An 18,556-nucleotide genomic window follows, 5' to 3' on the forward strand; every position below is an offset into this window, starting at 1 on the left:
TGTCTGCATGTCTGCCTGCCTGTCTGTCTGTGTGTCTCTGTGCATGTCTGTCTGTATGTTTTTGTGTGTGCATCTGTGTCAGTGGGTGAGTGCTTGTGTGTATCTGTCAAAGAGCGTGTCTGTGTCTGTGTGTAGGTGTGTGTGGACACATGCGCACCTATTTCAGATAGCATTTATGTCTATTTGTGTCTAATTGTGTGTGTGTGTCTGTGTCAGAGTGTGTGTATTCATTTGTGTCTGTGTCTTTTTCTGTTTCACTCCTACTAATGAGAGAGCGGTGACCCTGCAGGTCTCAGCTCTGCCCGCAGTGTCTCTGGCCAAATATACAGGGCAGTCTGAGCCAAAGACGACCAGAGCATGACATAAAGACGGATCGCTACATTTACACAAAACAAGCGGCGCACACAAGCTCGGATGCCACTGCTTTTAGAGCTCAGTCGGTCCGTCTGGCCTGAGCGCTGACGGTGGCCTTGTGTGTGTGTGTGTGTGTGAGCTGCACCCATCAGTGGCACCTTACCGGCCGTCCTGAAATAACTGCGCGGGCGGACGACGGGGCTGTCCTCGGCTCGTAGCTTTTTGTTTTGTTTTTTCTTAAATATAAAAACATTGATTATAGATATTTTTAAAAAGATGCTTTGATTATGATTGCAGCTAAGAAAATCTGTGTTTATTTTAGTTTTTTGTCATGTTCTGTTTGTGAGGAGCTCATTTAGTTCACACACCTTAAGTTCTATAAACTACAGGATATACTGAATATTTTATCAACGTTTGTCTGTCTGTATCTATCGTTCTATCATTTTATCCATCTATCCATCCTTCTATCATTCAATCTATCCATCCATCTATCTGTCCGTCCGTCCATCTATATCTATTGTTCTGTCTATTTGTCTATCATTTTATCCATCTATCTACTATTGTTCAATCTGTCCATCCATCTATCAATTTATCCATCAATCCTTCCTTCTATTATTCAATCCATCCATCCATCCATCCATTTATCATTTTATCCATCTATCTATCCGTCTGTCTGTCTGTATCTGTCTATCTGTCTATCTGTCTATCTGTCTATCTATCTATCTATCTATCTATCTATCTATCTATCTATCTATCTATCTATCTATCTATCTATCTATCTATCTATCTATCTATCTATCTATCTGTCCATTCGTCTATCTATCTATCCATCTATCCATCCATCTGTCCCTCCATCCGACCCTCTTTCCATACATCTGTCCGTCCATCTGTATCTATCCATCTATCCATTCTTCTATCATTCTATCCATTTGTCTATCTATCTATCTATCTATCTATCTATCTATCTATCTATCTGTCTGTCTGTCTGTCTGTCTGTCTGTCTGTCTGTCTGTCTGTCCGTCTTTCCGTCCATCCATCCAACTATCTGTCTATCCATCTATTGTTTTATCCATTTATCCATCCTTCTCTCAATCTATCCATCCATCCGTCCATCCATCCATCCATCCATCCATCATTCAATTTATCCATCCATCCATCATTCAATTTATCCATCCATCTATCATTCTATCTGTCCATCTATATGTCTGTCCATCCGCCTATCTATCTATCTATCTATCTATCTATCTATCTATCTATCTATCTATCTATCTATCTATCTATCTATCTATCTATCTATCTATCTATCTATCTATCTATCTATCTATCTATCTATCTATCCGTGTGTGTTTATCGTTTTATCCATCTATCCATCCTTATGTTGTTCTATCTATCTTTCTATCTGTCTGTATCCATCTATATATTTATCCATCCATCTATCATTTTATCGTCCGTCCGTCCGTCTATCTATAATTATTTGTAATTGTATTAAATATAGCCTTTAATTACATATGACTTATGATAACCAATTACAATACTTTTAACATGATAATTATTAGTTGTAACATCCGGAACCTCTTCTAAAATGAATAGTGTCATTAAAATTTCGAATTATAATATTTCATTTATTTTAATAATAGAAATAAATTACAGCTGACCTCATTTTTGTCCAATGGAAATCTATCAAATGTATAAAAATAGCAGAAGTGCTCTTGGTGATCCCAGAAAACCGCAGCCAGCGTCAGGGTTGCCCTGTGTTTTCACTGGAGTCTGCTCTTAAAAAAAATCTCCACTGATACCTAGAAAAGCTTCTCTTTGCTTCTGTAGTCCTCCGTGTCTATTTTACGTCCACAGGGTTATTTCTGAACATTTACACAGGGAGTTTTTCTTTCTTAGAGAATAGTCCACGATTAGAACAAACACTCGGCTGATTAAAAACTCTGCATAATCTGCTGGAGGATGCGTTTGGACGCCGCTGCTCTCCCAAAAGTCCACCCTGCTCTCGCAGATGCTTAAAGGTGACAGCCGACATCAAATGGATTTGCAAAATGATGATGGTTTCCAAATAAAAGTCACAAACACTCCTACCGCCCCTGCCACCCTCGGTTTTTATTTTTTATGTTAAACATTCTGGCACAATATTGTGTTTTAACATACATAATTTTAGCATTATTGTAAGGTGTGTGTGGCAAATTTTGACGTAAAATTACTTTTATTCAACCAGCATGTTTATATCAAGTGTGCCGCAAGCCTACGTTTGAGTGAAGGTTTCGGCCGTGAGATCGCCCCCTGGGGGCTGGCTGCAGTACAAGTCATAAAGCCCGCCTCCTCCGTGTTAATGAAGGAGACTTGAGCCCAAATAAAAAAAAATATTACACTTGCAATAAAATGTCCCGAAAGATAGTTCTGGTGGATTAAGGCACTGGTTATTGTGCTGAAATAGGTGCAGATCTTCATTTTGTAAACAGTTTGTTTTTAGCAGTAATTTAATGCTGGGCGTGTCATCGTGATTGACAGCGGTGATTGACAGTTTCTCAAAGCGCGGCGTCTGAGCTTCGGCAGGAGACTGAAGTAGACTGAAGTGTTATTATTCGATTTCTGTGTTATTTTACCATGACAAAATGAGTTCAGCAGTAAACTATAGTTTCTGACATACATGATCCTGGTGGAACTCTGTTTATTCGCTAAGTTCAGGGCTTTTTTCGGGCTTTATTAGTTTGCTGATACACGCCTAGCCACCCAGATAGCAAAACACAGTTCCGGCTAGATTCTCGCCTGCCGGAGACTTATCTCTTAGAGCTCAGACTGACTAATGTTACCTCTGCTGGACCTACTCCGGATGCCTGGACTCACTACCCAATTCCAGCCCGAGTCAATCGAGCCAGATGCGGCGGCCGAGCGAGCAGGCGCTGCCGCATGCGAGCCGGAATCAGCCCGCGACGCCGCGATAAGTTATGCGATGCGGCCTGGAGCTGGCGCGATTGAATATATAAAACCCTCATATTTGTTAACGTTATTACTTCCACTTGTGTTGATATGACAGCAAACGCATGCTGAGAAGTTTGGGGGGCGTAGTTGATTTTACATAAAGCGTTTGATTGGAAGCTCGACTCTGCTCATTTTCGCGGCTCCTCCTCTGGCTCCATCAGACAGTCCTTCTGCGCATGTCAAGGCTCCAATTTCAGCAGTCTTTTGCGACAGTTTGTGCCCGTCAAGCAGGCGTTTTGCCCTCAAGGCGTTCAATGGGAAAAAGGGCTGTCGCGTCGTCCATAATTTTTACAGTCATTGGTTTATATATATATACATAGAGTTGAAGTCAGAATTATTAGCCCCCCTGAATTATAAGCGCCCCTGTTTATCTTTTTTCCCCAATTTCTGTTTAATGGAGGGAAGATTGTTTCAGCATATTTTTAAGCATAATAGTTTTACTATTATAAACTCATTTCTAATAACTGATTTTATCTTTGCCATGATGACAGTCAGTAATATTTTACTTGGTATTTTTCAAGACACTTCTATACAACTTAAAGTAACATTTAAAGGCTTAACTAGGTTAATTAGGTTAACTAAGCTGGTTAGGGTAATTAGGCAAGTTATTGTATATCAATGGTTTGTTCTGTAGATTTGAAGGGGGGAAAAAATAGCCTAAAGGGGCTAATAATTTTGTCCCAAAAATGGGTTTTAAAAAATTAATAACTGCTTTTATTCTAGCAGAAATAAAACAAATAAGACTTTCTCCAGAAGAAAAAATATTATCAGACATAATGTGAAAATTTCCTTGCTCTGTTAAAAATCATTTGGGAAATATTTAAAGGAGAAAAATAAAATCAAAAGGGGGCTAATAATTCTGACTTCAACTGTATATATACAGTTTGAAAAATATTGCAACTGTTCTACAACATAAAATACTTTTGAGGCTTTTTTTTTTTAAGGTGAGAATGTAGTTGTTTAGATTGCAACTATGCAGTTTATTTTTAAGGATGGTGCCTATTATAAATATTATATTTATAATTTCGGAGATTCAGTGCGTCAGTGGCCAGCCTGTCATACTGAGCAAAGCATAGTTGGTTCCGCCAGAAGATGTAATATAATAATAACATTATAGCCCCTTTCACACATACAGACCTTTCCGGAAAATTACCGGCAATTTTACGAAAAGGTTGTATGTGTGAACGGGCCCTTTTTGAAAATGCCGGTAAATTCATTCTGGCTATTTTCCGGAAAGAGAATTTGTAACATTACTGGTAATTTGCCGGAATGCTGCGCTGTGTGAATGCAGAAGGAAGACTGCCGAAAAGAGCGTGTGCTCGTCTAGAACGTGCTAACGTGAGACGTCTGCTTTAGCCAATCAGAACAATCAGACACATTCACGTCCGCGCGGTTTGTGAGAATAAAAGCCTTTGAATATTTTTCCAGACACATTTAGCTGCTAGATGTTAGTCAGATAACGCTTATATGTTCATCTTAATGCCAACTGTGTAAATAATTATCGATAAAATGCTTTTGATAAGCCGTTGTTTGTTTACCTTCAAGCTTTGTGTGTGCCTGTGAAACAGCCCGTGAGCGCCAGCACACACACATATCATGTACATGTCGACATGCGAAAGTGTTTCTCTATATTTCATCGAAGTTGTTCACAACACTGATCCATCCACAGAGTTTGTGATGTAGTCAAATGTTTACAAACACAAGCACAGCCATTTAGAGCTCATTTGTGGTGAATGATGTCAGAATTTACAGCTATTTTGGAATGGATGTGTGAATGCTCTTTTCCGGACAAATTCCGTAACGTCCTCGCCTGTGTGAACAGCGCTTTTTTGAATTTACTGGTACACCCTCATTTACAGCTCACCTTCATAGCAATCCTTAAGCAGCGTGAGGATTTTCAAGACCTACCTGAGCTCAAACTCCTCTCTCGCCCTGCTAACGGGAGGGAGCCCCGGGCTCGAGGATCTTACGAGCTCAGGGCTCTCTCCCGGGACAGCATGCCAAACTAGCTTTATTACCAATCATCAGCTAAGTGTGAGCTCTTGAAATGAATTTAATTCATTTTGGAATAAGACTGGAACATAAAAATATGTGGAAAAAGTAAAGCGCTATAAAGACTTTCTGGACTCCCTGTATCTGCATAATCTAAATTGAGTAACACTTTACTTTAAGAACAAGTTCTCGATATTAAATATTAAGATGTGTTTGTTTATCAGCACTTATGAATGTCGTATTCTGTGTGATCTTATTCTACAACCCATAATCTCAGACTGTGTGTATCTGTGCGCTCTTGACAAACGTGATGCCGCTCTTTCAGCATGTTTACAGCGGTTGTGTAAAAGCTGCTGTTGATGCAAGGCTTCAGTGTACAGTGACTCAACACAGATCGCCACTGAAAGATGCCATTTCCCCAATCTCACTTCTTCATGAGCGTCCGGTGTGCTGTTACACGATGCCACTTTCCCAGGCTGTGTGCAGATTTACCCTCAGATATACCCACCATGACTTGACCTCCAGATAATGCTGCATAGAGGCGCACTGAAAGACCTTATTAACCTAGTTAAGCCTTTAAATGTCACTTTAAGCTGAATGCTAGTGTCTTAAGGAATATCTAGTGAATTATTATGTGCTGTCATCATGGCAAAGAAAAAAAAAATCGGTTATTAGGAAATAGTTATTAAAACTATTATGTTTAGAAATGTGTTGAAAAAAATATACAGGAGGGTGAATAATTCAGGAGGGCTTCGACTTTATATACTGCATAATCCACTCTTAAAAACAATCAAACACATTTAATCACACATAATCTCATAATCAGGCTGTTTCTCAATATCTAGTACCCAAAGTTCGGACTTGCATCCTTGGAAGTTTAGACTTGCCAAGTTCAAACTTGAAAGAACGAACTCCTGAGGACGCGAGGACACAAGTCAGGTACTTCATCAAATAGAACAGCAGTGTACTTTATATCATGACTTACCTCACGATGGATTCATCGGTTTCACTGTACATTAAAGGGTCACGAAACACCAAAACACATTTTTTGAGCTGTTGACAGTCGTATATGTGTCCCACACTGCTAAAAACACTATTAGGACACCTATATTTCACTAAAAAGTGTAAATTGGTTGTTTTTGCGTTATTGCAAGCAAATTCGTACTTCCGGTTTGAAAAAATTTTTGAAGCTGCGTCACGGCCATGACATAATAGCGTGTATTCCAGCGTGCAGACTGGACGTCTGTGCCAGAGTGAGTCTTATTACGTCTTACAGTGTGATGCATTAATGCATGAGTAAGGCTTGGTTCAAACCAATCAGCGCACTCTATTGTGCAACTTCATTAATATTCATTACTGTCAAAGTGTAGACGGCAGAGACGCCACGTTGTGTTGGCAAAACAAGCGTGAAGTGTTGCTTTTATAGTTTGCTGCAGTTAAGTTTTGTTTTCATTTTCTCTCTGTGAGAGCTCAGCTGGCGTCTTGTGTGGATTAACAGTGTACGCGACGCGCGACAACAATAACTTACGTGTCTAAGGAGGAACATTGTTTACCTGAGAGCTGTTCTCATCTGCAAACGCTGAGATCCTTTTATTCAGTTTATTTTATTAACTGTTTATTCAGTTCGTATTTTATTCGTACCAAACAAACTATTGCACCGAGTGTAAACAAGTTAGCACTAACAGTTACAACCAAACTATAACCTCGTGTTGGATTTTGTGACTGGAATACCACACGCGGCTTTCTGACGCTACCACCTGCCGTGTGCATCTAAGTTTCCGGGAAATGCTGAGTTTTTTTTCTCTCATTCGCCGTGCGGTATCAAACGGTGCATGAAAAATACACGCTTAGAGCAGTTCCTCGAATCAAATATCACGTTTGTCGGGAGGGACATGAATGAATTCCCTGAATGAAAGAGCCAAACTGCAGTTAAAGTCCACCATTTAATAATTTGGCAAATAATTCGACTACAAATGTCCAAGTAAACACAGTCACATTGTCCGCTGTGGTTGTGTGTTTTGACTCTGAAATTCAGCGCGCCCAAATAGACACTCCCACACCATGCCTCTTTTCTTCCTCCGACACTCCCCCCTAAACAGAGCTGGACACGCCCACTTTTCTGACTTTTTCCAAAGTAGAGGTGTGAAAACAGCCTGCTGAAACGAGGGGGTTTCATGGCCCTTTAACAATAAAATGGTTTAATTATATGAAGCATGACCCTGTAATTAATATTACAAATCTACATTTTTGATGTAAGAAAATGTACACATAAATCCATATAAATGTGAAGTAAAATGAGTTATTATACTCAGACACGTGTCTTTGGTTATCAGATTTAATAAACTGCAATGGTTATTATAAAAGTATATACACAATAAGAAATATAGACATACACGATAGGAAATAAAGACTACGTCATATAATTTGGTAAACAAAGACAAACAGCCTAAAACACGGTAACATAAAGACAATTATAAAAGGTAACAAAATAACACTGCCAAAATAATACACCTGAGAGCAAATCATAAATTTAAAAGACCACAGACTGTCCTTTAGATACTCACAGGATGAATTAAATATCATGTTTAAACTACAATGGAGAGATGAGATCCAGCGGTACATCCCAGATAGACTGGCTGAAGTAAAGCTGCTCTCGGCGGGGGAGGTGATGACGAAGCTCCCGCTGGCAGGCTGGGAGTCAGAGTCCGCATAAGCTAAGGGGCTATTAAAGACGCGCTATCTTTGTGAATAAACTGCTGATTCAACTAAAACAACTACACTCTCACCTGAAAAACTCTTAAAACTTTATTTTGTGGAGTATTTTTAAAAAATTGTGTGGGTTTTCTCTTCCACCATTAGCTTTTGCTGGTTTAGCTGCAATGCATTCTGGGATACCTGAGCTTCGCAAGTTCACACAAGTCACCTCTCAATGCATCCTTGGCCAAAGGGGCAGAGCAAGTACACATCCGAGAATTTAATCTCTCATTGGCAAGAGGTGAACTTTGAATTGGTACAGTATTTTGGTGACGAATGATGACGTTTCACGAGGACACAAAAACGCAAGTACAGACAAGAACACATATTGAGAAACAGCCTCAGAGTTGGGTGTAACGCGTTCCTCAGTAACGCATTACTGTATTCTAATTACATTTCTGGGGAATGCAGTATTGTAATGAATTACATATTAAATTTGTGTAATTTGATAAGAGTTACTAAAGTCAATGTAATTGCATTACCTACGTTACAAATATAGTTTTTTGAAGAAGAAAAAATGCTTTAATATCACGTTTTCTGCTGCGACATCAGTTAAGCATTCGTTTTTGAATTGCAGGTGAACGCGAGCTGAAATTGATTCTGACAAGAGTGTTTGCTAGTTCAAGTGGAAATAAAGACATTATTCTGATTTTATTGAGTGTAAAAACAAAAATATTGCTGTGAAAGTCAGTTTATGTCCAATCTAAAGGACTTTCCACCGCTTTTAACTCTATCAGCGACTTGCTCAAGCACTTGAACAGAAAGCCTTCTTTGACAAAACTCATAACCAAGAGGACACCGACGCCCAAAAACACAGCAGCCCAGCTCAGCTTAAACAGGCTAAATTGGATTTTTATGCAGGAACGGGACTGAAGGTATCTTATGAATGTGAAGAGAAGCGTAGCTGATTTTGGGGCCGTTTACGTGTTGCGTCGTTTGCGCATGCAAGTTCGTTATTTCCAATGGGAGCGTATATTGCGCGAGCTCGCAATTTCCAGGGGCACGAGTTGAAAACCTTGAGTCACGTGACAAGAACTGACCGATCAGCTTCATACATTGTAAAGAATGTACACATTTGGGTAGACTAAATACCTCAGGCAAACACAGAACGCCCAAACACTGCAGTGCTTTTTCATACTATGGATGTCAATGATTACAGGAACAGTGTTTCCTCTAGAATTTTTTTCTGCTGTGGCGGCAGGTTTTTTATTTTTATTGTTAATTTTTATTTTATTTCAATGACAAATGTCGTCAGCGCAGTATTAGAAGTCAAGATCGCATTTATGTAATAGCCTACAGCATGCAGAACTCTTTGCATCCGCGCCGTTTCCTCTAATCGTGCACAAAACTTCTTGCGCGCCCCCTCAAATAAAAAAAAAGCCGCTTCAATAGTGTGCAGATGTTGTGCGCTCTCAAATAAACGCTGCTCAAGTGCAATTTAGTGCGTTTATGTAACAAGTATGTCTCCAGCATTAATTATATTTTCTAGGAATATTTATGAATGTCTCTAATAGACCTACAGAGCGATATTAATGCGTCCTGAAGTTAAGTTGAATGGCTATACGTCGTGTTTGCTGGCCTCAAGCATCACGTACCTGTCAGTCAGCCAGGTCAGTCAGCACGTAACCTTAAAAGGTTAAACAAATGACGCACAGCACTACTACGGTTACAGAAAAGTTTGCGGTTATAATTCCCTTACCCTTTAATACGTTTTGGTGCAATTATTACCCACTATTAAAAAAAACAAAATGTTTTGAATGAAAAGGTGTGATGTAGCCTAGGCGGGATGAATATTGCCGTGGCGCCCCGCCATGGAAGAATGAATGTAGCGGAAACCATGAGGGATCCAGTTTTCTTCATGTCTTGTTTTGTGTTAAAGGTTACAGGTTTGGAACAAGAGAATGATGAGAGAATTTTAAGTTTTGGGCAAACTATCACTTTAAACTGCTGTGATCAACTTATTGTGATGTTTTTCAGTGAATATTAAGTTACTGAAAGAGCTGCAGTTTATTTTGTATTTTTAGGTATATTTTATGTTTCAAATAAAGTAATTTTAAAGTAAAGTACTTAGTATTCTGATTACTTTTTACATGAAGTAATTAATAATCAAATTACAATTTTTCAGTAGTAGTCAGTAATTTGTAGTCTATTGCTTTTTTTAAAGTAACTTGCCCAGCACTGATCATAATCAACAAAACATCTTCATATCTGTGTGATTTTAACCACTTTGACACTGGTCTGGATGAAGTACAAAGCTTATTAATTGCAAAATAACTCGTGAAATATTATGTACGGTCAATAAATTGTATTAACAAAGTCATTATTAGACACTAATAGAAGTTAATATAAAGATTTGTATATTAACTTCTGCGTTTTACAGTTTTTATTATTGATGTCCAGTGTAATTAATAGGAGTGTCACGATTTTGATTTTTAATCGAAATCGATTGAAATTTATGCTCAATTTCGATGATCAAATCAAAAAATAGAATCGTCGATGCTGCCACGCCCCCATGTCACGTCAGCTTGGCTTGCCAAGCAGGAAAAAAACAGGCTTGTTGAAGTGCTTGTTAAACTGGAGAAGCAGTTTGTTTTTAAATGCTATTTTAGAACGACAACGATTTGACATCCACAGTGGCGTGTAGCATTTCTGAGCAGCCCTCCTTCCTCTCTACCTCTGAAAATGCACATCACGTGACCACACAGACACAGACGCACACAGACGCACACACAGCCATGCGCTCGAGACAGCAGGTCCAGGCAGTCAGAGGACTGCTTCAATCTTTCACTCACTTGTACTTAGTCATTTTAGCGAACACCTCAGATACTGTTGGCTGGCTGTGGGTCTTTTTTACCGACGCCATTATAACGACACAGTTCACTGCCTATTCACGAGTCCCGCAGAAAAAGTGATTAACAGGTGGTAAATATGTGTGTATCTTGTCTTTATTCATTTACTGTATGATTTGTTTATGGGTAAAACAAAGACCATGCAGGTCAGGTAGTTTAAACGGTAGGCTACAAATAATTAATTGGTCATTAATTAATTAATTAATTATTCATAATCAAAAATCGAATCGAATCGTGCCTTCAGAATCGAAAATGTAATCGAATCGAGGATTTGGAGGATCGTGACACCCTTAGTAATTAATGTAAATGTTTACATGCTTTTTGGTATGTAAACATGGTATTTAAATTTCTCATTATATTTTGATTCTGTAAAGTGATTTAATTATTTTAGTGTTTTATTTTTGGCCTTTGATATTCAGACAATCTTGTTTGGATTAATTTGGGTAACACTTTGTTTTGATGGTCCATTTGAATATTAGTCAACTTTCTGCTGATTATCTGCTGATATGCTCCTTCAACAGACATTTTCCTGACCATAAGAAACTTTGCAAGTTCATGTCAACTTACACTTACTCTAACCCCAACCTAACAGTCTACTTATAATCTAATGAGAATTGGTTGGCATGTAGATGCAATGTAACTTAAATTCAACAAACAGACCATCAAAATAAAATGTGACCTTTATTTCATATTCAGTATTTGTTGTTACATCTTATTCAATACTAAACTATGTTTGTTTTGCTTTGTGTTTTATTTTTAGTCATCCGTAATCAGCTTTACACTGTAAATATGGCATTGCATTGGAAAAACAGCTTAAAAGTGGCATTAAGAGACTTTACCAGAGCTGATTTGTTGTCTTGCATTGGTTGTGTTGCAGTGAGATGTGGCTGTGTTGAATGCTCTAACAGTGTTGTTGTTGTTGTTGTTTTTTCACAGGTGCGTTACTTGAAGATCATTGAGAAGAGTGGATATCAGGCCCTGCCGTGGGTTCGGTACATCACCCAGAACGGAGGTAAACACTCTCTCTCATCCTCTCTTCTCCATTTCTCAGTGTTTTTCACAGCATTGCAGGTATTTGGCAACAGTTAAGCAATGCTGTGCTGAATGATAGGAGATCAGGGCTGAATGCGGAGCTGAAATTCTTCTGTGAAAAGCGGATGTTCAGGACAGACGCGTGCGGAGATGGTGAAAGCCTGATAAAATTAGAAATGCTGGTACAGTGTGTGTGTGTGTGTGTGTGTGTGTGTGTGTGTGTGTGTGTGTACGTGTTTTTGTGACATATCAGGACACAAATCTGTATAATGACATGGGTATGACACAGGTATTACAAAAAGGAGGTGAAATATGAGGACATTGGTGACGTCCTCACTTCTCAAAATGCTTATAAATCCTACAGGATGAGTTTAATCAGAGAGTAAAGCTGCACACAGTCTCCTGTGATGGTAGGGTTTAGGGGTGGGGTGGGGTGAGGGCAATATAATATACGGTTTGGGCTGCATAAAATGAATGGAAACCTATGTAATGTCCCCACTTTTCACAAAAACAAACATGTGTGTGTGTGTGTGTGTGTGTGTGTGTGTGTGTGTGTGTGTGTGTGTGTGTGTGTGTGTGTGTGTGTGTGTGTGTGTGTGTGTGTGTGTGTGTGTGTGTGAGACAATCAGTGTCTTGTTGCAACTGAGCTCTACATGTTTGAGTAATGTTATTAGTAAAAATAATGATAATGTTATATGTACACACAACCAATGCATATATAAATAAATAACATCTATATATAAATACTTACTAGCCACTTTATTAGCTACACATCACCTAGGCCTTTATGGCATAGATTCACTAAAGTACTGGAAATATTCCTTTGAGATTTGCTCTATATTGACATGACAGCATCACGCAGTTGCTGCAGATTTGTCGCCTGCACATCCATGATGCCAATCTCCCGTTCCACCACATACCAAAGGTGCTCTATTGCAGTGGTTCTCAAACTTTTTTCACCAAGTACCACCTTAGAAAAAAATTGTCTCTCCAAGTACCACCTTACGACGCTATTTTTTAACCAGTATTAAAAAATAGTGTTGTGGGCCTAATTAAGCAGCTACAGGTGTGCACAGTTTAAAAACGATGCAGATTAATTCCTATTATTAAGAATATGCATTATTGTCAGTAACTTTAAACATTTTAAATAGTCTGAACATTAACTGTGCTTGCAGGCAAAAAACAAACAAAACAAAAACATTTTAGTTAAAATGTGCTTTTAAAAGTTCATAAAAAATGGCGCTGTTCTTAAAAAGTAAAAAGAAAACTGCTGTACTTAAATCTAAAGTATTTATAGTAGCCTATTCATCAAAAGCTGGAAATGTTGCTTGGACCTCATAAATATAGGCTATATGTCATATTCATACACTTTCAGACAAATCTTGAAATATATGTTAAATGTACATATGACAGGGTTCATACAGGGACAGCCTAATGAAAATCAATTCCAGCACCTATTTTTTGTTTAAGACTGACTTGCTATGTATTGATGACCTGAAAGGTGTTCTCAGCAGCCCATAAAATATTGTATAGGAATAGATACAAATAAAAACCATTAATATTAATAATATTTATTAATCATATATTAATAATATAATAAACCTGCACTTAATGCTTTTGAAATCTTTTTTGTACTCTTAATACTAATAATACTATTGTAATTATAGTATTGCACTGCTAAAATAACACAAATTTTAGTAAATAATACTAATATTAGGTAAAAGTACAAAGTACTTTTTTAAAAAGTACTAGTTGGTTACTTTTGAAAATACAAATCTGATTTTCATTATGAAATCACTTTTTTTAAGCGTAAACCTGATTGAATGGTTTAATTGCTTAAATCCCAAAGCTACACGTATATTAATTTGCACTGACAAAGGAAGTATGGTTGATTTTTCCTTTCATGACAATTAATCTTTTTCAATAGCACTGGTAAAACTACCACATAAGCTTTAAGGCCATAGAGACACTTTTTACCCATTTTTAAATTATATTTTCAAGCTTTGAAAGGTTTAATTGAAGTATATGGTAAAAAGATTTAAATTTAGCCTTTTATTTACATATTTTACACAATTTTTCTTTACAATATGGCAAATTTGCTTCTTAAATAGCTGTACATCACATGTAGATTTTATTTTACACTTGATCTTAATCTAAAATACAAACTTAAAAAAATACAAGTACACTGTCAGTAAAAAAATAAAACAAATTACCATTTTACTTGAGGTATTTGAAATATGACAACAATACATTTAATACTTTAAGAGCCTTATTGTTAATTTTAATAAATAAACAATAAGTAACAACGGATTGTTTTGACCTGTAATACTTTAAGACAGATCAGATTACAGCTAAATGTATAAATCACACAAATATCTCATCAAGAAACATTTCCAGCATAATTCTTTTGTCGTAAAGAAATAAAACAGTTCCACCTTTGCTAAAAGTAAGTTTCACTTCACAACACAGCCAAATAAGAAGACCATTAGCATTGTCATTGATTATGCATCAATCTATTTCTAAATACTTGATAACTTTGAATACTTTTGACTAAATTTAGTCAAGGAGCAAAGACAAATAATGTCTACTTTAATAGTGGAAAGATCGCGATTGTATTCAATCTGAGCACACAGGCGATCATGAGAGGACTTGCAGTTTGAAAAAAGCCTATTTAGGAGCTCGCATGTCTTTATTAGCGATTTGCGTACATGAATGTGCTCTCGTGTTAAAATAAAGCACTCGCAACATTTGCAGAAATGAGTAATTGCGCAATAACTTCATTCCCGCGCCGCCATTCAGAATGTATTTAGAGGAGTGACAGGTTAGAGGCGAGTCGACTGGCTGTCGGAGAGCGAAACGTGTTTGTAGATCATCACAAAGGCAGGAAATATGTCCGCGGGTTTAATTACTCTGCTAGACATCTCTATAGTGAAAACATCCGAGAAGCATTATTCCAACAAAACATTTGTTTTTAGGTTGTTTTTTCTGTCTCTGCAACACAGAAAGCCTTTGTCCCGCCCTTACGTTTCACGCAACTAGAAAAGGTCGACTGTGATTGGCTACTTTTCATGTCAGTCAAATCACGCTTCAGAATCAATTCTTAAACTTCGGAAACTGATTTTCAGCAGCTTATGACACATTGCACTAAAATAAACATTCTAAGCACAGTGTTGTGATCGTATGCTTCACAAAACAGCCAATGCTGATCACATCGATGTTATATTACGCATCAAAGGATTAAAAGTGTTAATTGTTTATTTTATTATTTGACGATTCCTCCGCGTACCACTAGGAGGAAGCCCGCGTACCACTAGTGGTACGCGTACCACAGTTTGAGAACCACTGCTCTATTGGATTGAGAACTTGTGACTGTGGAGGCCATTTGAGTACAGTGAACTCATTGTCATGTTCAAGAAACCAGTCTGAGATGATTCATGCTTTATAACATGGTGCATTATCCTGCTGGAAGTAGCCATCAGAAGATGAGTACACTGTGGTCATAAAGGGATGGACATGGTCAGCAACAATACTCAGGTAGGCTGTGGCGTTGACATGATGCTAAATGCTAAAATCTAATTGGTACTATTCAATTCAATTCAGCTTTATTTGTATAGCGCTTTTACAATGTGGATTGTGTAATAATGGGCCCAAAGTGTAGAGCTTCACGATTCTTGATAAAATAAGTATTGCGAGTTATCATTATTATTATTATTATAATTTTTATAACGATTTCACACGATTCTATCGATGTAAAATAAAGGTCAATATGAGTTGGCTATTTTTGTTATTTCTCAAACATGGTCAAACGGCAATAGGCTTTGTGTAGGTCTAAAATGCTAAATTTTGAATCGACTTGGAATGGTGGAATTTAACAGACTTTAAATTTGTTCTGATCATTAATATAAAGTAATGATATCAGAATACAACTATTCATAATTCTGATGTTAAATTGCTGTGTTTGAGACATTTGCTTACAATCTATCATTGACAACATTGTTTACGTTCAAGTCGTTTAATATACAGTAACGCGCTTTCAAATATTTTGGCGAACAGATCCGCCACTTTTGACGCTCATAAACAGTCATAAAGTCCTCGCACTGCAGGAATGAGGAGGTTTGCTGAAGGTGTAGCTGTCGTGCAGTGAGAGGTGTGCGTCTTTAATAAACTACTGCAGTTTGCGTTCACTGAACAGTAAGAATGATTAAATAATCCATATTAAACGGTCCCTTAAAAGTCACATCTCGCTTTCAGTTTCGGGCTTAGGCGCGTTTTGCACTCACACAAGCGTACCGCGCCAAAGCCCAAGTGAACCGTGCCTGAGCCTGATTCAGCGCACTCACACTTCTCAAACAATCCATGAAACGGGCCTGGGCACGGTTCGGATAGCATAGTTTGAGTACGCCCTTATTCTCATGCACAACACTTTGTGTTCGCTATGAAAGAAAAAACATATCAAATACTTTTTGTAATCATTAGTCTATAATGCGATATGAATATGTAAATGATGTGCACGCTTTCGGTTTCATTTTTCTATTCTTTCTATCAACTGGAACCAGTCTGGCCATTCCCCTCTGGCATCAACAAGGCATTTGTGCCCGCAGAACTGCCGCTCACAGGATATTTTCTCTTGTTCAGACCATTCTCTGTAAATCCTAGAGATGTGCGTGAAAATGCCAGTAGATCAGCAGTTTCTGAAATACTCGGACCAGCCTGTCTGGCTTCAAAAACCATGTCACCTGAATCCCCTTGCCCCATTCTGATGCTCTGTTTGAACTGCAGCAGGTCGTCTTGACCATGCCTACATGCCTAAATGCATTGACTTGCTGCCATGTGATTGGCTGATTAGAAATTTGTATTAATGAGCAGTTAGACAGGTGTACCTAATAAAGTGTGTGTGTATAAATATATAATTAGTATTTTTATTAGTTTTAGCTAATAAATGTCAAAATAAAAAAAATGTTAAAGAGTTTTGTATTAATTGCTGTGTGTTTTCCTGTTTTCTAAACTGCTTCCTTTTCACTTTAGGTATTTAAACAGGTTAAAAACTCTTAAAGCAAGACTCAAGCAAATGAATTGGTTCTTGTGGAATTGAAAACTATTTTAAAAAGCAGTTGTCAGTGCTGAAGATGAAATCAGAGATGCTATTAAACTCACTGTTGCGAAACCTGAAATGTATGTGCCAAATGTGGAGAAAGCACATATTGTGAAATGATTTCTTACAATCATTTAAACTACGGTTACATGTCCATCGACCAATCCGCATCCAGCGTCTGTCATCATTGTGAACTTGAGTGTCTTTGACGGATTGGCTTTCTGATTGTGTTTTGATGGGTGGAGAGAGAGAGAGAAAGTTTCAGCTGTCACAATTAACGTCTTTTCATTTGTTCCTGTTTCCTGTGCTTCTGTGCGTTTTAATTAAAAGCCTCATTTCCTTCTTTCTTTGCAGACTATCAGCTGCGGACTCAGTGAGAGGCATCATGGGTCACGTCACACTCATCTGCAGCAGAATACTCGAATACAGGTCATGCTTTGGCTACAGCTCGCATTCATGGATTGAAATTGAATCTTTAGTACAGCGTTGACTAGATTTGGTCCTGATTACAAAGATCCTGAACGTTAGAGGACACAAGTGGATGATGAATCACTAGTCACTAACAACATGTGAATCAGATGACTCTTTTGAATCGTTTAATTGTTGAATCATTGTTTAATTGTTCTTTCCATGATAATTAATCATTCCTGTTGTAGCCAGGATATATTCAGATTTGTTTCTCAAAAATGCCACTGTTTTTGTCCATAATGAGAATAGAACGAACAGGATTTCTCCTAAATTTGAAATGTTTGCTCCACAATTTATTCCAAATTTTGAAATTTCAGAAACAATATCTTGTTATTTAGACTTTTTTCTTTTGTGTTACTATTTTGCAATTTCAAGTTTATAGACTTTCACTTAATTCTGAGTTACAATTCTGATAGTCTAGACAAGTTATTTGTTTAGTGCTTTACACAATGCAAACTTGAAAGCAGGTAACAACTGAACATTGTCAGGCAGCAGTGAACCAAAAACTCAAACACACATACACACACAAAATTAAAAATAAATAGTATTAATAACAGTTGGATAAAATGTAATGAGATGAAAAAAATAAAAATAAATAACAATAATAAAATAAATTATTTAAATTATTAAAAACCTTTGTGACTAAACCTGTTTTACTCGGGTAAAGGCATATATATATAAATATTATATGTGTGTGTGTGTGTGTGTATGAAGAATGTTTAATCCTTTAGTATATAGCACTATATATATATATATATATATATATATATATATATATATATATATATATATATATATATATATATATATATAAATAAAGACATACACGCATATAAAATATGTAATTATTATAAAATAAAGTTAAAATGTCTGAATTTCAAGATACAAACTAAATTCTAAAAACTAATATTTACATTTCAAATATTATATTATTTAAACATTATATTATTCATATATAATGTTTATATTTTGCAAAACTGATATATATATATATATATATATATATATATATATATATATATATATATAT

General features: G+C 37.1%; 1 protein-coding gene and 1 long non-coding RNA gene across 2 annotated transcripts in view; one reads left to right on the forward strand and one right to left on the reverse strand.

Moving 5' to 3' along the window:
• LOC147846563 (uncharacterized) overlaps window positions 1-18,556 on the reverse strand; it is a 198,545-nt gene that overhangs the window by 69,578 nt on the left and 110,411 nt on the right. The gene's annotated exons all lie outside the window — the stretch shown is intronic.
• The window catches only part of ap1m1 (adaptor related protein complex 1 subunit mu 1), a 69,066-nt gene that overhangs the window by 48,126 nt on the left and 2,384 nt on the right, over window positions 1-18,556 (forward strand). Inside the window, 2 exon segments of the mRNA NM_001331127.2 lie at window positions 11,871-11,946; window positions 17,413-18,506. Coding sequence (NP_001318056.1) covers window positions 11,871-11,946; window positions 17,413-17,435 — 99 coding nt within the window. The 3' untranslated portion in view covers window positions 17,436-18,506.

The sequence above is a fragment of the Danio rerio genome, chromosome 2, assembly GCF_052040795.2.
Source record: "Danio rerio strain M-AB ecotype USA chromosome 2, GRCz13ab, whole genome shotgun sequence".
Classification (NCBI taxonomy): Eukaryota; Metazoa; Chordata; class Actinopteri; order Cypriniformes; family Danionidae; genus Danio; species Danio rerio.